At 38.3% G+C, this 26459-nt stretch overlaps 2 protein-coding genes across 2 annotated transcripts; one reads left to right on the forward strand and one right to left on the reverse strand.

The window, feature by feature from the left end:
- Positions 1 to 836: 836 nt before the first annotated feature.
- LOC122700564 (olfactory receptor 11L1-like) lies at positions 837 to 1808 on the reverse strand. The gene has a single exon (XM_043913526.1). The coding sequence runs from the start codon at positions 1806 to 1808 to the stop codon at positions 837 to 839; it is 972 nt and encodes a 323-aa protein (XP_043769461.1).
- A 9082-nt stretch (positions 1809 to 10890) lies between these two features.
- Positions 10891 to 24552, forward strand: TRIM58 (tripartite motif containing 58). The gene is made up of 6 exons (XM_043913820.1): positions 10891 to 11313; positions 15368 to 15463; positions 17209 to 17439; positions 19343 to 19365; positions 19462 to 19562; positions 23963 to 24552. Exons 1-6 carry the CDS (start codon positions 10891 to 10893, stop codon positions 24550 to 24552), a joined length of 1464 nt encoding a protein of 487 aa, XP_043769755.1.
- Positions 24553 to 26459: the final 1907 nt, after the last annotated feature.

Raw genomic sequence — 26459 nt, forward strand, 5'->3', positions numbered from 1 at the left:
TACAGTCCATTGGGTTGCAGAGTCGGACATGACTGAGCGACTGAACTGAACTGAACTTCCCTTCCACCAGTTATTCTTCTTCTATCTCCTCTCCCTCCCTTTCCCGCCCTTCCTTGTTTTCTTTCCTATAATTTCATTAAACAACAGAAAAACTCTAAATCACTGTATTCAATCTTTGGCACTTCAAAAATCCTCCTTTGCTTTTTCCTGTCACTAGAAGATAATTCAGGTCAACACATACTTCATTTATCTTTTCTTTTTTCATTCATTCATTTCACAGATATTTAACAAGGACCAATAACATCAGGAGCTGAGTCTACAAGACCAATTTCCTAATAGTATTTAAAAGATGTATAATCTTCTGTACACAGGCTTATGAACTTAAGAGTAACCCTTTTGTAGAATCTGAAAATATTATATATGTAATCTTCATGCCTTGGAATTACACAATCAGATTCCCATAAAAAATGAAAGAAAGCATCCAGGACAAAATTGTACCCAAAGTAGTTTGAAAGAGGCAATTTATCTTTTGAGCAGCTGTTGGCAAAGGGTCACGCAGACACTCTTTTATTATGACTTGTGGAATTTCAGTTCAGTTTAGTCACTCAGTCATGTCTGACTCTTCGTGACCCCATGGACTGCAGCACACCAGGCTTCCCTGTCCGTCACCAACTCCTGGAGCCTGCTCAAACTCATGTCCATCGAGTTGGTAATGCCCTCCAACTAACTTGTGAAATTTAATGTAATGAAAATGATGGCATTCATGTTTCAAGGCTCTGAACCTGCCACTCATGTTTCCTGAAGTTAATTCACTGTGTATTCTATATTGATTTTCTTTATCTGATAAAGAGATTTTCCTTCATTCTTACCCCATAGATGCCACAATTTCTTCTCATGACTTTTCTAAGAGCATCTTTGAAGTCTTTGTTCCTCAAGCTGTAGATGACAGGGTTCAACAGTGGGGTGACCACAGTATAGAAGACAGAAACAATCTTGTTGATATCTGGTGACAGGTGGGCACTGGGGTGAACATACATGGAGATCATGGTCCCATAGTAGATAGTGACAACAGCTAAATGGGAACCACATGTGGAAAAGGTTTTCATTCGGCTAGAGGCTGAAGGAATTCTCAATATTGATGACACAATAAAAACATAGGACACCAGCGTAAGAATAAAGCAAATGCACAGCACAGCAATTGACAGGATAAAGATGACCATCTCAGTGACATAAACACTGGAACATGAGAGCTGCATGAGGGGCGGGAGGTCACAGAAGAAATGATTGATCTGGTTGGGCCCACAAAAGTCCAACTTGGAAATCATTAGAGAGGGCAGAAATCCTGTGCCAACTCCTGTCAACCAGGAGATAGCCACGAACTTGGTGCAGATCTCAGGACTCATCAGGAAAGAGTAGTGCAGTGGACTACAGATTGCCAGATATCGGTCATAGGCCATCACAGCCAGAAGAAAGCACTCAGTAGCCCCGAAGAACACAAAGAAGTAGAGCTGTGCTATACAGGCATGGAAGGAGATGGCTTGGCCCTGGGAGACCAGAGTGGCTAGGAGAAGGGGCACAATGGTGGATGTATACCAGATCTCCAGAAAGGAGAGATGTTTGAGGAATGTGTACATAGGTGAGTGCAGATGCTGGTCCTGGCTCACCACGACAATAATGACAATATTCCCTGTCACTGTGAGGAAGTAGATGAACAAGAAAATGATAAAAAGCAAGGTTTGCCACTCAAGAAGGTTCTGGAATCCCAGCAGCTGAAACTCAGTAACAGTGGACAAATTTTGGGACTTCATTGCCTGTAGAAGAGGAAAACATTTTGGAAAAGCATTGTTTGCAAGGCATAAAAACATTTATAAATACTGACATCTGGAACTTCAGAGACGGATTTTTAAATTAGTTCAGATCTTTAGGTACTGCATTATAGAAGAGCAAATGCATGATTTCATCTTTTAAAGAATATGTTTTGAGATCAGAAGCTGAATATGGATATGAAATCTTGGAAAGAACCTCAGCAAACTTCATTTGTTGGATTCTTTGAATTCTACAAGTGGTCTCAGGTTCAAAGACATAGGCCAAAAAGGACTCTGACTAAAATCAAACTTAGAAACCAATGATAATAGCAAAGTTAAAAAAAAAGTCAAGCACATAAGGAAGCAAATACCTTCCTTTTCTCATATGTGGGCTTTGTCTGAAAAAGAAGTTAGACACAGCGTAACTCCTAAGATACCTTGGGAAAGTTTCTCCTTTCAAACAATATTTAAGGATAACCTGCTCTCCGTGTTCATGTGTGTGTGTATGCTTTTGTGAAGGCTTGTACTGAGCTAACTTGTACCTTCATTGCTGTCCTTGTCCAGCTGGATACCATGCTCAGCCACTGTAATCACTCTTTTCTGTGTACACTTCAGTTCAGTCAGTCATGTCCGACTCTTTGAGACCCCATAGGCTGTAGCATGCCAGTCTTCCCTGTCCATTACCAACTCCTGGAGCCTACTCAAACTCATGTCCATCGTGTTGGTGTATATATTCAACAGTATTTTCCTTTGAAAGTGAAGTGAAAGTGAAATTCACTCAGTTGTGTCCACCTCTTTGTGATCCCATGGACTATGCAGTCCATGGAATTCTCCAGGCCAAAATACTGGAGTGGGTAGCCTTTCCCTTCTCCAGGGGATCTTCCTAACCCAGGGATCAAACCCAGGTCTCTTGCATTGCGGGCATATTCTCTACCAGCTGAGCCACAAGGGAAGCCCCAATTTTTCCTTTGCTTCCATTCAGTTCATTGTCATAACCAGTTTTGTTAGTCAGCATTCACCTGCCATACATGAGTTTTCTTTCTGTAAGGGAGGTGAGAGACAATAAGGTAGCCATTTAAAATTTACAGCCAATGAATTCCAATGCATCCTTATTGCTTGGAGCATTCATTCTACATGTCCTTTATCTATTCACATTCCATTTTCCTTAGTGATTGCTTCATAATGTTCTTCTCTTTTCAAACTCCCAACACTTTCTCGTTGGGAGTATCTATACCCTCAGCAAAATATCAATACCTACTGTACTATTAAACAACAACGACAAAATAACCAGAAAAACAAAACTGAAATCCTCCAGTGGGAACATCCAAACTCTCAGGCCACTGAATTCCCCGACTACCTACCCTGAGTTCGTGTGCATCTGCTCCCTATTTCTTCCTCTGAATAAACAGTGTAAGCCCAGGTTAAGGCAAATCCCTCTACAGGTGATACAGGTGTTGCATCCTCCCATGTAGTTGAAGGTATTGCTGGTGTTACTCCCCCTTACTCCCTGAATAAACAGTGGCCCCCTCTCAGTTGGATCATTTCCTCAGCTTGTTAGCATGCTGGTTTTCTCTCTCTTTTATAAAGGCAATCAGAGCAATAAAACATCTTGATGCTATTCTTTTCTCCAAATACTACCTGCATTTGTCTGTTCATTTTAATCCCTTCCCTTCTGAAAAGTATTGTCTCTATTCACTGCCTGTATTCCCTCTTGAATCCACTGAATTATGCTTTGCCCTCTTCAGGACAGCAAAATCATTCTGCTGCACTATTGCCCTTCAATCATTCATCATCATTCCTAATCGTTCTGATGTGTTGATGGTATGGCACATTTGATCTTTCCCTCTTTCTGGGGCTACTATGCATGACCATGCACTCTCTGAGTTCAGCTATAGACTTTTCTTTCCACGTTTTATCCATTTCCTTTTTCTAGCATCTCCACATCCTCTAACCTGTAAAATATATGACTTTGAGACTGAACACCTCTCAATCTACCTCATTTTCCTCATGATTTCAAGATGTCTCTTGGTTTTAAATGCTATCACTTGGACTTTAACTCCCTAAAGTGTGAATCAAGCCAGAATATAAGACTCATGTAAGCAACTGCCCTCAGTGATCATGTATGGATGTGAGAGTTGGACTGTGAAGAAAGCTGAGCGCTGAAAAATGGATGGTTTTGAACTGTGGTGTTGGAGAAGACTCTTGAGAGTCCCTTGGACTGCAAGGAGATCCAACCAGTCCATCCTGAAGGAGATAAGTCCTGGGTGTTCATTGGAAGGACTGATGCTGAAGATGAAACTCCAGTACTTTGGCCTCCTCATGCAAAGAGTTGACTCATTGGAAAAGACCCTGATGCTGGGAGGGATTGGGGGCAGGAGGAGAAGGGGACGACAGAGGATGAGATGGCTGGATGGCATCACCGACTCGATGGGCATGAGTTTGAGTAAACTCCGGGAGCTGGTGATGGACAGGGAGGTCTGGCGTGCTGTGATTCATGGGGTCGCAAAGAGTCAGACACGACTGAGCGACTGAACTGAACTGAACTGAAACAACTGCCCTATTTGAAGTGCATACTGACACGTTCAATCAGCATCTGAAACAAAAAAACTACCCTGCATTCCTGCCTCACCCCCCAGTCTCCTCTAAGTGAGTCTCTCTCATCTCATTAGGTCCCTCCATCCTCTCACTTGCTCAAGCCAGAATTAAATTTGATTCTTGTTTGTCACAGACCCAGCATCGGATTTCTCACCAAAACTGCCTGGCTCCACCTGAAAATATATCTAGAAACTGTTCACCATTTGGCAACTACATTGCATCCTCCTTGGAAAAAAAAAAAAAAGTTCCACTTACTTTTACCTGGATTGTTCAATAGACTCCTTGCAGTCCCTCCACAGCTACCCACCCTTCCTTCTTCAGTAAATCCTCAGTAAAGCAGCCAGAGTGAAACTTTAAGAACAGAGTATGCCATTCCTCTGCTTAAAGCCCAGAGCAACACCCAGATTCTACAGGAAACATAAATATCATTGAAATGTTCCTGATAAGTAAACAAAACCATGTTGCCAATCAGCTTATTCATATGTTTCATAGTTCTCGATTTTTGCTATGTTTTGCTTTCACCTCTTATACTTGGCTAAAGTCACTAGGAATATTATCTTCATCTGACAATGAAAAATTCATATAGAGTAAAAATGGTATTTAACAGAATCCATGTTGGACTTTCCTGGTGGCTCAGACATTAAAGAATCTGCCTACAATGCAGGAGATTTGGATTCAGTCCCTGGGTTGAGAAGACCTCTGGAAAAGGGAATGGCTATCCACATCAGTATTCTTGCCTGGAGAATTCCATGGACAGAGGAGCCTGGTGGGCTGCAGCCCATGGGACTGCAAAGAGTTGAACATGACTGAGGGACTAACATTTTCATTTTCCATGCATTTGTTACCAGGGACACGATAATGGATTTCTCTTTTTTATCTTTTCATTTCTTGTAAGTATATTACCATGGGACTCAATTAAATATAAACAATGAGTAGATTAAAAAAATAAACATGGAGAACAATAAGGCCCCACAGGGAGCCCACAGGGAAAGCAAAAGAACATTGTATTATGATTGACTAAGTTTATAAGGCATTTGGCTCAATTTCCTAGTCATATAAAATTTCTCCCATTATGTGCATCCAAGGGAACAAGGAAGCTGAACTTTACTAATCACCATTCTTTGCTTAAATACTCTCAGAAAAGAGGAACTCAACACCTAACGAAATAATGATCATTTACTGATTATTTCCAAAAGTTAGAGTCACCTTAACTGCATTGAGCTAAAAAAAAAAAAAAAATGTTTTCTAAAATGCTGTGCTGAGTTTACTTAGCACTAGAATAAACAGTGTAACCTCAGATCTAATGCTGTAGCTTTTTATTATGCAAATTATATGTATGAATTATACAAAAATAAATATAATCAAGAATGTTATTGTTTTTATATGCAATGTCGCACAGAGTCATCTAAATGGCCTTTGGCATCTCAAGACATTTTTGATTACTTTTCAGCTATTACAGTTTTATATGCTAAACAATTTAGGCAAGACAATTTGTCTCAAAGTAGTTAGAGTATCAGCAAAGGCTAAATTACCTTGGTAATGAGGAATAGTCTTTAGAATGCAATATATTCACCCACAACAACCAAAATAAAATTTGTGTCCTCAACACCAAACATACCATTTAGATTTCTTTAGGAAAAACTTCGAGCCTGTCCACAAGAACCTCCCCTACCTGTCAATAACCACAGCATGAAGAGCCCTAAATCATGGATACCGCATCTGCCTTGCCCTCCTGGAACCCAAATGTGGGCTGTGCTTTTTTCTTGAGTGGAAATTTGCCATCTTCTGTTAGAGTTTGATGCTGTGGAAAGCAGACTTTTCCTTTCAATAACTCTGTGTTTCTTGGGACCTCGCTCTTCTGAGTACTCTGTTCCCCAGATATTTTTTTTCTCTGTAATTTGCCAATCAAGCTAGTGGAACCAAAAATGGAACCAACCTTCTGAGATTCAACTTTGCCCACTAAGGTTTATATGTCAGTAACACTCAGGATAGATGCAAATCTTAAACTCTTTTGAAAGTATATTTTTAATATTTAACTTAATATCAATCCTAGTGACGTTTGACTAAAAGTTAAATCAAATTAAAAAGTGTGTTTTTTAAATCTAGCAAGCAGGTAATTAGTGAGAGGACTGAATGTATGAGAGCTGGGTTTTGTTGCATGGTATTTCTTCATCAAGCTTTAATTACAGGTGTGGCTAAATTAAAAAAAAGTCATGACTGAAATGATTGTTTTCATTCATTCAATTAAAGCAATCTATACACAAGTTCATTTTGAGTGTTACTCTGTCAATCTAACAACAAAAAAAATACAATATGTGAATCTGAGAATTAGGAGATGAGTTGGAAAAGAAAAAGTTTTTAATCCATCCATAATATAGCAGGATTAAAAAATCAAGTGTATTAAAGTCTATTTAATTAAAAAGATCTAATTTATTACAATCCCCTGGAAGAGAGCATGGCAACCCACTCCAGTATTCTTGCCTGGGGAATACCATGGATAAAGAAGCCTGGCAGTCTATAGTACATAGCGTCACAAAGAGTGGGACATGACTGAAGCAATTTATTAATATTCATTGATATCACATGCAATTTATTAACATTTTTAGTTGTTTATATATTTTAATTTGAAATAAAATATTAAAAGATTGAGCAAATGAAAAAAGAAAAACAAATTACAATTGCATTTATTTTGGGTGGGTTTATCATTAATTTATTCAGCAAATATGCATTTGGCACCTACTATGTGCTTGGAGCTCATCCAGGCATTAGAATTCACCAGTGAATCACACAAACACTATAGTCTGAAGAGGTAGGCTTACATAATTATTTATTGGTATTTGACTTACTTAATATAATTAATATTTAAACTAATGATTTCAAAATAATGTGATTAATGTTATATATATATATACACACACATATATACATATATATGTGAAGACTTCGAGAAGTAAAGAATATGCAGATTAAAAATGTATCCTTTTAAATACCTATAGTACTGTCTCCCAGAATTAGCCACCTCATACTTTACCTTCCATACTTTTTTGTGTCCCACAAGTGGAGTAGTATAATTGAATTACTACGGTATAGCCTGGTCTTCCCTCCCGGCTCAGTCGGTAAAGAACCTGCCTGCCATGCAGGAGACCTAGGTTCGATTCCTGGGTTAGGAAGATCCCCTAGAGAAGGAAATGGCAACCTACTCCAGTATTCTTGCCTAGAGAATCCCGTGGACTGTAGCCTGAGGTCGCAAGAGTCGGACACGACTTAGCGACTAAACCACAACCACCACCACTGTATAGTCTCTAGCTTGGCATGCACGCATGCGTGCTATGTCGCTTCAGCTGTGTCTGATTCCGAAACCCTACGGACTGTTGCCCGCCAGGCCCCTCTGTCCATTGGATTCTTCAGGCAAGAACGCTGGAGTGGGTTGCCATGCCCTGCTCCGGGGTATATTCCTGACTCCAGGATCAAACCTGTGTCTCTTATGTCTCCTGTATTGGGAGGTGGGTTCTTTACCTGTAGTACCATCTAGGAAGCCCCAATATCTTGGCATATTGGCAGATAAATTTTTAAGCCTGAATCTTGCCCCTTTTTGCAGAAAATTTTACAGATAATTTACATCATAAATCTCACACAGGACATTGCATATATTATTTAATTTATTCCAGAAGCTATAGGGGGCCCTTACTCTATGAAGCCCAGAGTAAAAGACTCTGGAATAAAAATATGAATGAGATAATATTCTTTTCCTTGAATCTATCAAATGACCTTAAAAATTCTTAATGTAAATCCATTTTAAAGTATAACATTAGGGAGTAAATCTCCTTTTGTTAACATGTACATGGGATGATTGGAGCTCATATGCACAGAAAACAGGTCAAGGGCCAGCATTTCTTCCACTGCATAGATCAGTATCTTAGAAACCCTAGGTTCTCACTCACAGTCGCAAGAAAACTTCCCTGCTTCACATTTTCTCTCTGAATTCCCTCCAAAGAACAAAGAAGTACTCTGGATGTTGGCACCCCTTACAAACCCAATGAATGCTGAGGTTGTGTCTACAGAGGATATTAGACAACCTTAGCTCAGTGAATGATCAATATAGACTCTGGGGAAAAGGAACAATAAAAATGCAGGATACAACTGCTGAAATGAAAATCAACAATGGGATACTGCTTAGCCATTTACATGAATGAAATAATGCCATTTGCCACATCATGGATGGACCTAGAGATTATCACACTAAGTGAAATAGGTCAAACAGAGAAAGACACATAACACATGACATCACTTATATGTGGAATCTAAAATAAGATACAAATGAACTTATTTATAAGACGGAAACAGAGTCACAGACATAGAAAACAAATGTATGGTTACCAAAGGGGAAAGAGGGGGATAAATTAGGAGTCTGGAGTTAGCAGACATAAACTATTATATATAAAATAAACAACAATGTCCTACTGTGTAGCAGAAGGAACTATATTCAATATCCTATAATAAACCATTATGAAAAAGAATATGAAAAATAATAGTTATGTATATGTATTTATCTATATCTATACCCATATCCGTATCTAGCTAGCTAGCTGAATCAGTTTGCTGTATACCAGAAACTAGCACAACATCATAAACCAACTATATTTAAATAAAAGACAAAAATTTTTTTTTTAAATGATGGAAAAACTGAAAAAAAAAAAGCAAAAACAAAAAACAGAGATCCTTTTAAAAACCACAAGCAGGAAGGAAAGTGCTGGCTCAGTTGCTTTTGAGGTTTGTGCTGGCTGGCCTTTTTTTTTTTTTTTTTTCAGTACAGAGTGGGCTGAGTTTGGGACTAGGAGATATTAAATTCTCAAAGCTGAGGCAAGTGTATGGTCAGAAAGAGCTGGGAGCCTTGTTGAAAAGGACTCAGGCTAGGAAAGAAAACATGGATGCCCTGGAGAGATGGTTTCAGGAGCCCAAAGCCACTATGTCAGGAAGTCGGGAAAGAAACAGGGAGAAATGGTCAGAGGAGGAGGATCCTGTATTGTTAGAGAAGGCAGAATACATGTGAAGTGTAGTATTGGAGAAGGATAATGGCAGGAATTGAGGATGTTAACTAAAAGATTTAGAACTATGCAACCTGAGTCAGAAATGGAGTTAGGGTAAAGTTAGGGTAAAGATCCTGGAAGAGGTGACCTGAGTCATCTGCCCCTGCCTCTCACTGGGAACTTATCTACTGCCACTCATCCTCATCTTGCACACACACCAGCCTGCCTGGCTGCCTCATGGTATGAGGTACATCCTGCTCTCTCCAGCAATAGCTCATTTTATATACTCTGTGCCTCTGACTGTTCCCCTTGCCAGAGCTCCCTTCCTTTCAACTTCTGTTCACCCTTCAGTTATTAACTCAGAAACTCCCAAGGGCCCAATCTGACCCCCACCCCCTTCCCCTGCCCCAGCTTGTCTTTTCTCCCAGTTTTTAGTTTATAATTGTATGAGTTCTATGGACAGATCTTAAGACACCCTCGAGAGATGGGCCATTTGTTTTTTTGCTTACTCTTGTGTCTGAGATTCTGGCAGCTTGTGCTGAGAAACAAAGTGAATGATTTGCTATAGGCATGTCCATCATCCCTTCAAACTCAACAAAATAAAAATTACATTTTACATAGATGACAGATGTTTCCCACATTTGTCTACTTTCCTGATGACCTAATGACCTCACCATATTCATCCCAAGTAGGGATCACACCCTTTCTGTCAAATCATCTTCCTTCTATGTCTTTCTCAGCCTCCCCCACCTCACAAGTGCTGCAGCACTGATAGGCTGTAGTTAGATTATTCTTCCTAACCAATGCCTTAGCCTACAGCTGTGCCACTTCTAAGAGGTGCTTTACAAGAATCATAACACATGTGCAGTCATTATGCGAATCACTGAAGCTGGCCAGATTTTATTTAAATGCTTTGAATTGTTGTTGGGCTATAGACCTATCATTATCATACACACATTTTTTGGGGGGAGGCATCTCCTTATTAACTTACCAACATATTTCTTTATCAAGAGCTAATTAACAGGAAGTAGAGAAAATAAATTTTGACAAAAAACTTTAGCAAATCAATATGTCATAAAAAGATAATAAGGTCATGGGAAATTTAGAAAATAATTGAAGGAAGGACCTTAGCGATTCTTGAAATTTACTGACAGTGAAAACATGAGAGTACAGGCTCCAATAAGCCACACTACGAGGGATTCCGTTAGAAATGATCAATTTCCTAGGAGGCTAGGATTGCTAGAATGTTAATTTTATCCGTGTGGTTGACTGTGTCTGAGATGCAAGTTTTCACTGGGCGTGGCTCATTTGGACGCTAGCCAGTGGATAAAGCCCATCTCGTGTCTGCCTCTCATGAGGCTGTGCGGTTCCTCCCTTCTGTGCCAGAACACCAGCAGAGATAGTGCAGGCAGCTGGGGAAGACCGCGCTACTATCGGCGGGGCCAGGCAAGGCCCAGCCGGCCATGGCCTCGGGGTCCCCTGGGGAGCGGCTCTGCGAGGAGGCCCGATGCCCAGTGTGCCTGGATTTCCTGCAGAATCCCGTCAGCGTGGACTGCGGCCACAGTTTCTGCCTCAGATGCATCTCCGAGTTCTGCGAGAAGTCCGACAGCGCACAGGGCGGCCTCTATGCCTGTCCGCAGTGTCGGGGGCCCTTCAGGCTGGAAAGCTTCCGGCCCAACAGGCAGCTGGCCAGCCTGGTGGACAGCGTGCGGCAGCTGGGGCTGGGCGCCGAGCCTTCGGGGGCACGCTTGTGTGTGCGGCATGGCGAGGAGCTGACCCGTTTCTGCGAGGAGGACCAGGAGGTGCTGTGCTGGGTCTGTGACACCACTCCAGATCACAGGAGCCACCACACGACATCGCTGCAGGAGGCCGCCAGGTGCTACCAGGTGAGGGGTAACGTGGAAGGCCGTGACTCCTGATCGGGAAATGCCGGTCTGTAATGGAAGACACTGACCAAGTCAGAAGTGTTAAAAATCCCTTGCCAGAGACAGAGCCAGAAGACACCCTCTGATCTGAATGAGCAGTGCCCTCCACACCAACCACCCTCCTGACTCACATTCACCTTGGGATCTGTATGCCTTTGCTCCATGGAAACCCCGTCTTTTGGGATTCCTATTCAGGAGCTCAAACATACTGTTATTTTAGACTGATCTTCTCTGCCATGAAACTCTCCCTGGTCATTTCATTTCATGCTGGTCTTAATTTTCCTGATTTAGGTAATCTGAGTTCCAATACTAGAGCTCCCTGGTGTAGGAGGTTATGTTGTCTAATTGCTTCTTAGTTACAAGTGCACAACTGTTATCGGAAACACTTCCTAATAACTAAATTTGTATAATATTTTGCTTTTGCATAGTATTTATATTAATTAATGCTACTGTTGTTTAGTCACTAGGTTGTGTCCGGCTCTTTGCAACCCCATGGACTGTAGCTTGACAGGCTTCTCTGTCCATGGGACTTCCCAGGCAAAAATACTGGTGTAGGTTGCCATTTCCTTCTCCAGGGGATCTTCTGAAACCAGGGATCAAACCCAAGTCTTGTGCTTAGCAGGAGGATTCTGTACCACTGAGTCACTTAGGGAGCCCATGTTAATTAATATTGTCATCAAAACAATCTTAATTTTTTTCATTTGTATTTTATATTGGAATATAGTTGATTTACAGTGTTGTGTTCATTTCAGGTATACAGCAAAGTGATTCAGTTATATATATGCATGTATTCATTCTTTTTTAAAATCTTTTCCCATATAGGTTATTTCAAAATATTGAGTAGAGTTTTCAGTGCTATACAGTAGGTCCTTGTTGATAATCTACTTTATATATATTTGATAATCTATTTTATATGTATATATATAGTGTATATACGTTAATCTTAAACTCCTAATTTATTCCTCCCCCTCACCTTTGCATTTTGATAATCTTAAATTTGTGTTTGAAGTCTGTGAGTCTATTTCTGTTTTGTAAATACTTTCATTTGTATCATTTTTTTTAGATTACACATGTAAGCCATGTGTGTGGGTGTGTGTGTGCTAAGTCACATCAGTCATGTCTTACTCTTTGTGACCCTATGGACTGTAGTCGGCCAGGTTCCTCTGTTACTTGGATTCTCTAGGCAAGAATACTGGAGTGGGTTGCCATGCCCTCCTCCAGGGGATCTTCCCAACCCAGGGATTAAACTTGTGTCTCTTACGTCTCCTGCATGGCAGGCAAATTCTTTACTGCTGACCACTAGGGAAGCCCACATAAGTGATGTTATATGACATTTATTTTTCTCAGTATGACTTACTTTACTTAGTGATAATCTCTAGGTCCATCCATGTTACTATAAATGACTTTGTTTCATTCTTTTTAAGCCAGAGTAATTTTCCACAGTGGGCTCCCCGGTTGGCTCAGTGGCAAAGAACCCACCTGCCAATCCATGAGAAACAGGCTTCATCCCTGGGTTGGAAAGATACCCTGGAGAAGGAAATGGCAACCACTCCAGTATTCTTGCTTGGGAAATTTCCCAGACAGAGGAGCCTGGTAGTCTACATCCCATGGGGTCACAAAAGAGTCAGACACAACTTAGTGACTAAACAACATCAACAACAAAAATATTCCCCTCTCTCTCTCTATATATATATATTTGCCACATCTTCTTTATCCATTCATCCGTCAATGGACATTTAGGCTGTGTCCTAATGAATGTGTCCTTCACTTTAGTGAAGTCGCTCAGTCGTGTCCGACTCTGCGATCCTACGGACTGTAGCCTTCCAGGCTCTTCCGTCCATGGGGTTTTCCAGGCAAGAATACTCGAGTGGGTTGCCATTTCCTTCTCCAGGAGATCTCCCCGACCCAAGGATTGAATCCGGGTCTCCCTCATTGTAGGCAGACGCTTTACTGTCTGAGCCTCCAGGGAAGTCCATGTCTTGGCTACTGTAAATCCTGCTGCAGTGAATACAAGGCTGAATTAAGCCACCTTCATGTTTGAATGTTTGCTATGAATGGTGTCTGGATGGGCACAAGGCTCTGATCCCCTTTAAAGCTGCCAATACATGTTACTCTGAAGTAGGAATCCAGTGGTTAAGCAGACAGATTCCTCTCTATTCAACACATATTTCTGGACTTATGATGTGAGCATCCTCAATGAAAAGGTGACTAATATTGGAGTATCTGGCTCACAAAAGTGGCATCCATGAAACTCTGTGAATAAGATTCTTCCTACTGGTGCTCATCAGAAGTTTCTGGACATATTCAGAACACATTTAAATTCCCAATATCTGGAACAGCTGCTCGCACAAAGAGAGTTAAAGTCATCTTTTATCTATTGACCTTACCTGAAGTACTACCACAATGAAAATAAAGTGAAGATATTAACTTTATAAAATAATAATAAATTAATTTAATAAATTATTAATCATATAGAGCCTATAATAATTTTGTATATTTATATCATACATTTTAACTTAGAATAACTAATAATATAATTATTATTTTAACTTTGTTTTAAATCAAGGTTGTGATTTTTTTCCCCTCAAGTACCCTCTGGACCTACCTAGAAATATCTCTTTTAGGTTTTCTTCTTGATTTTGGTCTTCTGCAAAATTCAGGTGCTAACTATTTCTTAACTAGACTTCTAGAGTATATTCCTTCCTTTTTTCTTTAATCCAGATGGTACCATACAGTGCATGGATAATGTCGTATTCTAAGGAAGTTTTCTCTATTTCAGCAGTCCTTCAACTAAATACCAAATAAATATCTTCTAAACTCCTTAGCCTGTCAATCACTTTTAGGACCCTAAGTGCTCTTACTGTAACTCTTGCCTTAACCGTTAATCTTTAGATTCAGCAAAACTAGCCTAATCACTGTTGTCCCCAAACGTGACACAACTTTCTACTTCTTTGCTTTTGCTTACAATTTTTTTGTCTGTAAGTGTCGGAGTGTTCTAGTCCTTCCAGATTCCAGAAACAATTGCCATTTTCTTCATCTTATTAAATGCCTCGTTGGTTCCTACTCCTATTTTATGTGTTCTACCTTAGAATGTTATCATTAAGAAAAAAGAAAGAAGAAAAAAGAAAAAAAAAAGAAGACTGGTGTGTGGGACTTGTTGAATGACTGTGGGAAGAATTTAAATTTTTGCTTGTTTTTATTTTTTCCTGAGACTTATTGAATGACTTTAGGAAGACTTTTAAAATGTATATGTGTCTATCTTTGTATGTGTTCTCTGTAAATAAAATATATGTGCTTACCTCTAGCAGGAGTCCTAGGGCTGAAAAGAGATTTAGTTTTCCTTAAATTATGTTTCTATCCCTTGTAAGATTTATGACTTTCTATATTTCTTTTTCATATAATAAATACTAACTTACAAGATTTCTTCTGTAAAATAGTAAGAAATACACTTCTGGTTATAAAGTAATGAAGAACTTTAAGAAGTTGAAATATATAGATAAAAGGAATAGCTTCACCTTTTCAGCCAAGCATAGTAGATGAGATTTTGTTTTTTGAATATATTTTCATTGGTCTCTGCCTAATTTTTATATATTTATTATAAAAACTTTTATTTTTAAAAATTGGTGTCAGGTTACATAAAATATGCTTAGTTTAATTTTCTTTATAATTGTATTTCTTGCCATTAAAAATTCTGCAGCACCTTGTTTTAATTCTATCCAGTGAATGAAATAATTTTTTCCTCACTGCCCTATTTTTAACTGCCCTATTTTGGTTACTTACTGTTTTGCTATTTATAATACAATGAACACACTTTTTAGATACATCTTTTATTATATCTGGCATTAACATTTAAAACATATCTATGTTTAACAGTCATTAATATTAATGAGATCAAACATTTTTGTATGCTTTCTACTGCCCTTTATAGCTGATCTTTGTATTTCTTCCTGTGCTTGCTCAGTTTAAGTACTATATGAGAGTATCCTTAATGGCTGCAGCGTATCTTCCCAAACAGATAAAGCTCCAGGTGGCACAGGAGCTTGTCAGGAAAGAGCTGGAGGAAGCTTCGACTCAGGAGGCCAATGTGGGGAGGAAAACTGTTATTTGGAAGGTAAGAGAATATTGGGGCTTTGGGTGGCTAACCTATCTGAAGGATCCTTATTTGGATCATTAAGTCATTCTTCCACCATCTTCCCTACTCTGGCACTTTTGTTCCATTTACCTGGGTACTCAAGAAAAACTGATCTCAGCATCATCCTGGACCATCTCATCCCCTCAGATTATTTTCGTACAATCGTGTTCTTTCTAATGTCTGTAATACTGTCCCAAATCCAAATTATAAAAAAAGACTTTACTCATCTTGGTCTTACTAACTCGCTTGATCTTACTTACTGATCTTCACTCACTGCATCACTTAGAACAGAGTTGTACTGTCACTACTAGTTTAAAAAATATGTATTTGTTGGATGAATGAAATTTTTACTATTTCACAGCATATATATATATATATATATATATATATATATGAAATACAGGTTCATAGTCATCATCTTACATATAAAAAATAATCTGAATTTTCTTTTTTCAGTCAATATGTTGATATATTTCTGCCATCATCAGCTCTTTTTTCCTTTACCTATTATACACACACACACACACACACACACACACACACACACATACACAAAGTGATTCTGAACCTAGACCAATGTTGCCTTCCAAGAGATATTTTGCAATATCAGTAGATATTTTTGGTAGTCAGGACTGGGATGCCTTACTAGCATCTCATATGTAAAGGCAAGAAATGCTGCTAAATACCCTATAATACAAAGGACAGTCCCCACCCCCCCCAAAAAAAATCACAACAAAAAATCACCTGGTCAAATATCAATAGGATCAATACTGAGAAACTGTATATAGAAATGACATAGGTGTTTATATTTTTATATTATGCATTACAATATATACATAGACTCTATTTCTGAATAGCTCTCTGTCTTTTCTAAGGAACCCTTTTTCTCTGATTATTCTCTATAATTTTGTAATTCTTTCTTTCTTTTCTTGAAAATCTTGACTTGTATTCTATCCTCTGGCAGATATTTTCATAAGGGTTTTTACTATATTTTTCTCCTATGATGTCTTACTTTTTCCCATAGTTATGTATATTGTATGTAAAGTTAATTAATAGTGGCATTTATTAATAATTTTTTAAAGTTAGTAATCCAAGTCAATTTTTTTTTAATCCTGGCCTGACCACAAATTTATGAAATCAGGAACTCTATATCTGAGATCTGGTTTCATGCATGTTTTGAACCCTCCACTGATTATTCTTAAAGTAGAGATGTTTCCAAGAACCTTGTTCTAAGTCAAGTCAACTTTCATGATTTTTACCTTTAAAAATGGATCCATGTGAGCCAACATGCAACAAGCATGGGTTTAATAAAATAAATTCTAAATTCTGTGGAAACTCTTAGCCCTTGTATATCTATAGGTGTAATTATAGTAATTTAAATGGTGATGTGAGAGAACAATGAATTGCAACTAAATCCCTTTTCACTATGTCATAGCCCATGTGTGTGTGTTAAGTCGCTTCAGTCATATCTGACCCATTGCAGCCCTATGGACTGTAGCCCACCAGGCTCCTCTGTCCAAGGAATTCTTCAGGCAGGAATACTGGAGTGGGTTGCCATGCCACTCTTCAGGGCATCTTCCCGACCCAGGGATTGAACCTAGGTCTCTTGCACTGCAGGAAGATGCTTTATCATCTGAGCCTCCAGGGAAGGGCCCCCCACCCCCCTGCCCATATTCCAAATACTCTGCCCCAATTGCTGATGATTTATTGTACTGTCACTCCAGGAAAAAGTGGAAATGCAGAGGCAACGCTTCAGGTCGGAGTTTGAAAAGTATCGTGGCTTCCTGGCCCTGGAGGAGCAACTGCAGCTTAGAAGACTGGAGGAGGAGGAGCGAGCCACACTGCAGAAGCTTCGGGAAAGCAAGAACCGGCTGGTTCAGCAGAGCAAGGCCCTAAAGGAGCTGGCAGAGGAGCTGGAGGAAAGGTGCCAGCGACCAGCCCTGGGTCTGCTGGAGGTGAGGCTGGGTGCCTGGGAGAAGGACGGGCACACCGGAGACCAAGGGGACAGACGGCAGCTTTCGGAGATAACTCCTTAAGCAGTTTTGCTCTTTAGGACAGGATCACCCTAGAATTTCCTTGGAAAGCAATTAAAAATTGCTTTATTAAAAATCCTCAATCCCTAACACCAGAATCTGAAGGGACCCTAGACAATCATACATAATAGTTCATACTAAAGACAAAACCTTAAATATTTTCAAAATTAAAGTTAATTTAATGATTTACATATGGTTAAACAGAAAACAGACTATCTATACTATGTTGCCTGGAAAACATTTTATAAAAACCTCATAATGGGTCAACAATGATATTGCTGTATTTCAGTCATGTCCAATCCAAAAAGTCTTGTTAACACATTTTAATGTCAATAGTCAAACATATGAGTAATGTTTAAAATTTTCCACATTGAAATTGGCATGTTAATTTTCAAGGCAAATGCTAATGTTCTAGCCCATAGTGCATGCCCATTCCAAGCATGGCGGGGAGGGATTAATTTGGCTCCATACAGCTTGCCCACAATATACTTGAGATTATAGTGCAGACAGACAAATAACTAATAATCCTCCTTAAAGGCATTAAATCCCAAGTGAGTTGAGAAAGTCATCATTGTTGGTGGATGCTTGCTCTCATGCTAGAACTCACTGCAATAGAAATTTTCTGGGCACGCTTCATTGTGTTTCAACCTCAATGACTCATTTAGGAATGTCTGAAATAAGTAATTTCTATCTTCATACAAGTTCTGTGATTAAATAGCACTGGTCACAGAGTAGGGGGGGTCATTAAGTAAATGCATTTGCAAAACTTTTATATTAAATTTGTCCCATTTTCTTCAATATATTTATGCATCAGTAAAACTTGTTGTTATTATTGCTTTTCTTATTACTGCTATGCCTACTTCCTACTAAGCAAACTGTCCCAAAGGAATAAATTTTCAAAATTTCAAACAATAAATAAACACAAGAACTTTGGCATTTTCAATAATATTCATTGTCACATCTTACTGTATTTCAAAATATTGCATATTTGAACTTATCATTTATTAGCACTGAATAAATGTTAAAATATCTTATAACACAAGTCTTAGGGAGACTATATCCTCAAATAATTTGCTTTCATTTTTATACTCATTTCTCCCTTTCTTCCTCAGTACCAGTAAACAACATTTCACCTTTAATGGCCCAAAATAAGACCTGTCGTTCTGATGAAATATAAAGCTGATCATTTCCCTGTTTTTATGCCCTGTTAAAATTAATCTGACTGGTGGTCATTTTTTAGAAGGATAGGGGAAATACAGTGCAGGTGGTTTGTTTAATAATCTACTTTGACATAGACTGTTGCTGAATTTTAATGACTTCTGTTTTTTTCTACTTAGATAACTTAGACCAAGTACGTTGGTCCAGAGAATAAGGAAGTTAGGGTTTTCTTACAAGGACACTGAGATCATCATTTTATGTCTACACCTTTCACTATTTCTCAAATAAATTCTGCAGATATTTAGAATCTATTTTTACCTTAATTCTGTTCACAGAATATAACTCTTCATGAAAACACCCAATTATCAGAATTATCAATTCAGAAAATAGTTAAACCAATAGATATTATAGGAATTAACCTAAAGCTTGTGTGGTCTGATTTTGTTTTAATAGAAGCAAACTGATTATATTATTTTAAATTGATGAGAAAACTCAATAACAGTCTGTTTTAGATTTTTTAAAGAGGGAATCATATCTCTTATAGTTTTACATCAATAGTTAATGATTTTCAATAATTCTTAAAGAGATGTTCCTGGTGTGTCCCCAGTCTGTCAAAAGCAGTTTGGAGGTCTAACTCACACCTACTTGTGTTTCTCTTTATTTTCAGGGTGTGGGAGGAGCCTTGAGCCGGTATGTTTACTTCCTGAATCAGAGAATGGTTTGGGAGAGGCTGGGGAGGTTGGTGGATAACCCTAATGAAAACTGCAGGTTTTGTGCTCTTCTCAGAAGTAAAAATGTCACACGCCTGGAACCCGAGTCCATCGCTATGGAGCTGAGGACAATGTGTCGCATCCCTGGCATGAGAGAAATGCTGAGGAAGTTCCAAGGTAAGCTGCATTTTAGACCTTGCGGAACTATGACTCCTGGAATTTGGCTGTTATTGCAATTTGTTACTGTACCAGTTAGGCTATAGTAACAAACAGAACCCAAAGTTTAGTGGCTAAAATCAGCAAAGTTTTATTTTGAGATCATGTTATTGGTTGATTACTGGATTGTGGAGGCTTTAATTTCACATAATCTCACTCCATGCAGACAGAGCCCCACCTCCTTCCTGTTGCTGATAGGCACAGAACTGAGCAAAGTCATGGTGAATCATGCACCACCCTAAGGGGCACACATAGCTTTCCTGAAGATATTATTGATGAAAGTGCATCATGTGGTCATGTCAAACTACAAGGGGGGAAGGGAGAGAGCACTGGGCTCAGATTTTTTTTTTTAAGAGTATTGGGATATTTGTGAATAGTCCTGAAGAATATCAGAGTAACTGACACCCATATAAGCTACATTTGGTTAGAATAGTGAGTCTGAAAGTGATATTATCTGTGACATAAGCAATATTAGTTCCACTCTATGTCTATTTCCTTTTTTATAAAATGCTAAAAAATTGTCTTTTTAGAGGACAAAATGAAACATATTTGAAAACAGAGAAAAACAAATCTTCAATATATGAAAACATTGCAGTGTATCAGATAACATAAAGTTTGGATTATTTTGTTATCTGGCAGTTTGATGAATTTCTTAAATTCAGTTCAGTTCAGTTCAGTCACTCAGTTGTGTCCGACTTTTTGTGACCCCATGAATCACAGCACGCCAGGCCTCCCTGACCATCACCAACCTCTGGAGTTTACTCAAACTCATGTGCATCGAGTCGGTGATGCCATCCAGCCATTTCTTAAATTAGATAGTCAATAAAGCCAAACACATTCAGTTAATTATATTTAAGAGGGAATAGCTGTAGTGTAATAATTAGTTTGTTGGGTCTTAGTATGTTGTTTTTTAAAACAATATAGATTCAATGTTTTTAATTTTTTTTAATTCAATTTATGCCAAATAATGAAAATAGACTGTGACTTAATAGTAGGTTTATTACTTAAAAGGAAACTGCTTTGTCCCATGATAAGAAAACCCATTTTATCAATCCTGTTCAATGATTAATCCTTGATCTTATAGGCAGATTGATATTCCTTGATAGCTCAGTTGGTAAAGAATCTGCCTGCAATGCAGGAGACCCTGGTTCAATTCCTGGGTCAGGAAGATTCACTGGAGAAGGGATAGGCTACCCTTTCCAGTATTCCTGGGCTACCCTTGTGGTTCAGTTGGTAAAGAATCTTCCTGCAATGCAGGAGACCTGGGTTCAATCCCTGGGTCAGGAAGATCCCCTGGAGAAGGGAAAGGCTACCCACTCCAGTATTCTGGCCTAGAGAATCCCAAAGAGTTAGACATGACTAAACAACTTTCACTTAATTGTATGAAATGTTTCAAGTTATTACACTCTCATAATCAGTGTCTTTATATTCCCATTTACTTTTACTTGATTAATTAACTGGTCAATTCCACAAATATTGTGTATTTTATGCCAGTCACTCTTCTAAGCATTAGAATATAAAACTGAACAATAACATCAAATATGTTACAGATCTGGAGCTTCATATTGTAAATTTTTGCTTAAATTATGGAAAATACACAAAATGTTAGAAGATGAAACAGAATATTGAAAAAATAAATAAATAAGTGTGGCCAGAAGTTCTTGAGTTAGCACATCTAATCTGGAGTTTTTGGTGATCAAGGAAGACTTCATTCATAGGAGAAAACACAGCAAATATCTGATCTAGAAGAAAGCATTTCAGGCAACAGAAATAAGTTCTAAGACCTGAGCTTAAAATATGGAAGATGCATTCCAGGAGCTATGAGGAGATCTGTGTGGCTATTGTGGAGTGAGTGACAGAACTGTCAAGCAAAGTCCAGGTAGTGTAGGACCCAACAGGAAGGCCACTATGAGTAGAAGTGAAATGGGGCATCAGTTATAAATGGAGGAATAGCATGATTGTACTAATGTTTCATGAAGATCACTCTGTGTGGTTTATTGAGAATAAATTACAGAGGGGCAAGGCTTGATGTGGAAAAGCCAGTTAGGAGCCTTTGTGATAACTCAATTAGAGACTATTTTCTACTGGACTAGGGAAGTCGTACTGGAGGTACAGAGAAATAGACAAGATCTTGCTATATTGATACTTTGAAAGCAGAACTGGCAAGATCTGCTGTTGGATTAGATATGAGGGGTCAGAAAGGGAGAAAAGTTGTGAATAATTCCAAAGTTAAAATCTCCTGAATTGGCATAATGAAATTATTGTTTACATTGACAGGTAAAGCTGCAGGCAAGGTAGGAAAAAAGACTTGGGTTTTAGACACATCAATGTTGTGATGGATATTAATGCTGATATTGGGTAGGCAGATGAATTTACAAATATGGAGTTCCAGGAGAAAAGTCTAGGCTAAAAGTATTTGGAATTAGTAAAGCATATGAATGGAATTTAATGAAAGCAATATGCCTGCCAGCCCAAGAACAAATCAGAAATGATCTGAGAGAGAGGCAAGAGGTCCCAATCATGAGACCATTAGTTTCTCCAATAGCAATGATGGAGGAGGAGAAGAGAAAACAGCAGAGGAGACCAAGAAGGGGTGATCAGCAGAAAGGGAGTAAAAGAGTGATAACTGGTGTCTTTGGGAGAGAGAAATGTTTTCTGGGACAAAAGGATCCTCAACAGTGTTGAGTGCTATAGAAAAGTCATTTAAGGTGAACTTTAAGGACTGATCATGCATGGAACACTGGGAAGAAGGTGCAGTTTGGTTAGGGTATTATTCTATCTTGGTGATAGTTTAAGAAATTTTAAGAGTTTAAGAAGAGGTAGGGAGAAGAATTAGAAATAGATGTATTCACAACCTTTTCACAGATTTATTTTCTTGAAGTGGGAATGATGTTTGAAGACATGACATCTGTTAAATAAGTCTACCACAACATCATGGAGACCACTTTTCAGTTCCTGTTATTTATGACCTCTAGAGTTTGGGAAAATCATATAATCCCTTGGGCTCATCCTGCTTGTCTATACTGTGAGAAAGATAATATCAATCTTGAGGCTGGTTCCATGTGATAGCATAGATGATGTACCCACTCAGGTTTGAGTAGAAATAAAAGATAACTAGAAGTGTTTTGGAGACAAATAAGAATGAGAGTCATCATATTAATATTTGTTATCATATTAAAACTAAAACATGATTAATTATGAAATTTGTTTTTGTTTTTAAATTAATGAAATCAAATTTACCAGTTTTGAGTGTTGACCAAAAAAAAAAAAAAAAAAAAGACATGAATATTATACATCCTCCTTGCTTCACTGAGGTCATTTCATTAGTAGATGTATTTTTAATTATATGTACAAATAAAATGTCATATCAATATACTGAGACTCCACAGTATGGGTATTAATAGTACTTTTCAGTAGTTTTCTTTGCTGCATAGCAAATTACCACACACTTAGCTACTTAAAATCACATCCATTTACATCCATTCTTCAGATCTGATAATCTTGTGGGATCAGCTGGTTTCTCTGCTTAAGGTTTTATAAGATCAAAATCAAGGTGTTGACCAGACTGGACATCTCTAAGGGGTCTAGAGAAAGGTCCACTTGCAAGCTTATTCAGTCTGTTGATATAAAGCAATTCCTTGCAGTTGGAGGACTGACATCCCCATCTCCTTGTTGATTATCAGTTGGAGGTTCCTCACCCTTCTCCTCCACTGTGGCCCACTCCATCTTCAAAGGCGGCAATGACATATCAAATGCAAATCTCCCTGATTTTTCCTTCTGCCACCAGACCAATAACCAAAGAACTCGCTCTGATTTTAAAGGATGATTAGATTAGAACCCACTCAGATAATCTCCCACTTGTCACATAATATAACAGAATCATGAGAAAACCTCCTGGGTCTGAAGGTCATGAAGTTCGTCTTAGAATTCTTCCTACCATAGTAACATAGCTTTGAAAGTGGTGTGTTTTAGACCAGTGAAATTTTTCTATAGGCTTTGAAAAGAAAATAAAAAAATCCAAAGGGAGTTATAAATTTTATTCTAAATGCAGATCTTCCAAAGAGTACCCAAGTACTCTGGATAGAGATAAAAGGGTTCTAAATGGTTATGAACTTGGTTTGTCTTATCATCAATGGTTATGGTTTAATTGAGGCAGTAATTAGTCCTGGATTATGCAGACATAACAGAGGAATATACTCAAACTCAATAAAGTATCTGCAAGATGAAATACTTAATTTTTATCTCCATGAGTTATTAGAGGGAGAGTAAAGCATGGTGTGACAGTCATCAATATCATGGGTTCTTAAGTTTTCACCAGTCTTTTCTGTTCTTTCACATATTCCACAAAATTATTTCCACAGTTGACATAAAATTGGATCCTGCCACCGCACATCCTAGCCTCCTCTTGACTGCTGACCTGCGCAGTGTGCAGGATGGAGAACTGTGGAGGGATGTCCCCAACAACCCTGAGCGATTTGACACATGGCCCTGTATCCTGGGTTTGCAGAACTTCTCATCAGGGAGGCATTACTGGGAAGTCAAGGTGGGAGAAAGAGCAGAATGGGGCTTGGGCGTCTGTCAAGACACAGTGTCAAGAAAGGGGGAAATCACACCATCTCCTGAGAATGGGGTCTGGGCCATGTGGCTACTGAAGGGAAGTGAGTACATGGTCCTTGCCTCCCCATCAGTTCCTCTCCTCCACCTGGAACGGCCTCGCTGCATTGGGATTTTCTTGGACTATGAAGCAGGGGAAATCTCCTTTTACAACATCACAAGTGGGTCTTTTATCTACACGTTCAACCACCTGTTCTCTGGTTTTCTTCGACCTTATTTTTTCATCTGTGACACAACACCTCTTGTCTTACCACCTATGACAGATGTGGAGTTAGAAAATTGGGCATCCGGGGCTCATTTTGACTCTGCCTCTAATATCAGAGATGATTCTTCCTGAGATTCTGTTGCTGAGATACACCCCAAGCTTAGCAAAGTCTTCTGCAATAGAACGGAGCATATAGTATATACATATGTGAAGGCTCAACAGATGTCCCCATTTAGGTCAGCTGTTTACTCCTTGTCACTATGGAAATTTTCCCATAGGAAAAAAAGGGAAAGTATATATTATGTGTGTTTGGATGAGGATTGTATAATAATTTTAGAAATGGAGCAATCTTATCACTGTTTTCCCAAATGGCTCCACAAACTTTTTTGATGAGGTTTTCTTCAAACGAATGGACCTTGTATTAAACAAAGATATTTATCTATACCTTTATTTTAATGTCTCATTCCTTTTCATATATCTTCATTCCAAGTCTTCCACATATTAAGAATTAGAAATAGCAATTCTTAAAGTGGTTCAAAACTGTCCAATATTGTTCTAACGTCAGATCCCTAATTGTTTCCTCTGTTCTTACTCTCTCTCCTCTTTTTCTCCCTCTGGGCTCTGCCTCTTTCTGTCTCTGTCTCCCTCTCTTTTCTCTTTATTGCTTCTTTCTATTTTTTTTTGCTTTATATCTCATCATTTAATCTCCATTTTCTTCTAGATTACTATATTCAGAACCATCCTTTTATATATTCATGATTCCTGTAGCTATTCAATTATTCTTTAAATCCTCTTTATTCAGGGATCAATTTTTGAGAGTGATGCAATTCTTTCCTCTGATTATATCAGAGTCCAATGCCATACCTCTCACAAGAACATTTTCCTTTTTCTTCGGATATATTTTTGATTGAAATATAATTGGTTTACAATACTGTATTAGTTTCAGGTACTCAGCATGGATGCTTTTTTATTTTTGAGTAGAAATTTCTCAGAATTATGATTCAACTAGTTCTTTGACCTAGTCATTTTCTAGTTGTAAAAATTCAAACAATTATTTCTTTCTCTTTTAGACTTATTTACTTAGTACGATTTCTGTAATGTGGGACAATGATATTGACCTTACAATATTTTGGGAAATAATTGAGGTTGTGATTTATAGGATTGCTTTAAATTCAACTTTGCCTCTTAAATACAATATGAAAATGACCATAATGATGAAATGATAATAGTATTTGACTTATTTTTAGTGTATATTCTGTACATTCCAAACAAAATTTCTTAAAAATTATTGAAAGTTAACTATGCTTCCATCTTTTATATATATGTTTGATAAATACCTGCTAACCAAATGCTTAAATGCTAAATGTTGAAATGTTAAATAATTATTAATTAATAGAAACTTTAGATGACATTACCTGACAAGACTTTTTGATTTTTAAGGAGCTTTTCTCTTCCAGAGAAGTTTCTTTGACTAAAATCTTTCACATACTTTACAATAACATTAATGATATAGCTTTCTTTCTATATTTTAAACATTTTTTTTCAGATATTTTTATATTTGGAGGAGCATTTATGGATTATAATCATTTTAGCAATAGGGAAATTTCATCAAACTGTGTTTCCAGATGGCTTGACATTTTCTAATGATGGGGCCTTGTATTAAACAAAGATTTCGTATTCGATACATTTATGTTTGATCACGAGCAAACTATTCCTCTGTCTCTTTTAGAAACAGAGGTAATAATAATGTACCTTATATCCCTCTTGTTGATAATTTACATACCATGCATGCCCTGCTGCTGCTGCTGCTAAGTCACTTCAGTCGTGTCCGACTCTGTGCCACCCCATAGACGGCAGCCCACCAGGCTCCCCCGTCCCTGGGATTCTCCAGGCAAGAATACTGGAGTGGGTTGCCATTTATTTCCTTCTCCAATGCATGAAAGTGAAAAGTGAAAGTGAAGTCACTCAGTCGTGTCCAACTCTTAGCGACCCCATGGACCGCAGCCTACCAGGCTCCTCCATCCATGGGATCTCCCAGG

This window comes from Cervus elaphus, chromosome 9 (assembly GCF_910594005.1).
Source record: "Cervus elaphus chromosome 9, mCerEla1.1, whole genome shotgun sequence".
NCBI lineage: Eukaryota > Metazoa > Chordata > Mammalia > Artiodactyla > Cervidae > Cervus > Cervus elaphus.

Excerpts from the sequence above, each read along its gene's own strand:
- LOC122700564 (XM_043913526.1), bottom strand. The coding sequence starts at position 1,808 with ATGAAGTCCCAAAATTTGTCCACTGTTACTGAGTTTCAGCTGCTGGGA.
- TRIM58 (XM_043913820.1), top strand. The coding sequence starts at position 10,891 with ATGGCCTCGGGGTCCCCTGGGGAGCGGCTCTGCGAGGAGGCCCGATGC. Across the intron at positions 17,440-19,342 it reads CAGCCCTGGGTCTGCTGGAG|GGTGTGGGAGGAGCCTTGAG; the intron begins GTGAGGCTGGGT and ends CTTTATTTTCAG. Across the intron at positions 19,366-19,461 it reads GTGGGAGGAGCCTTGAGCCG|AAGTAAAAATGTCACACGCC; the intron begins GTATGTTTACTT and ends TGCTCTTCTCAG.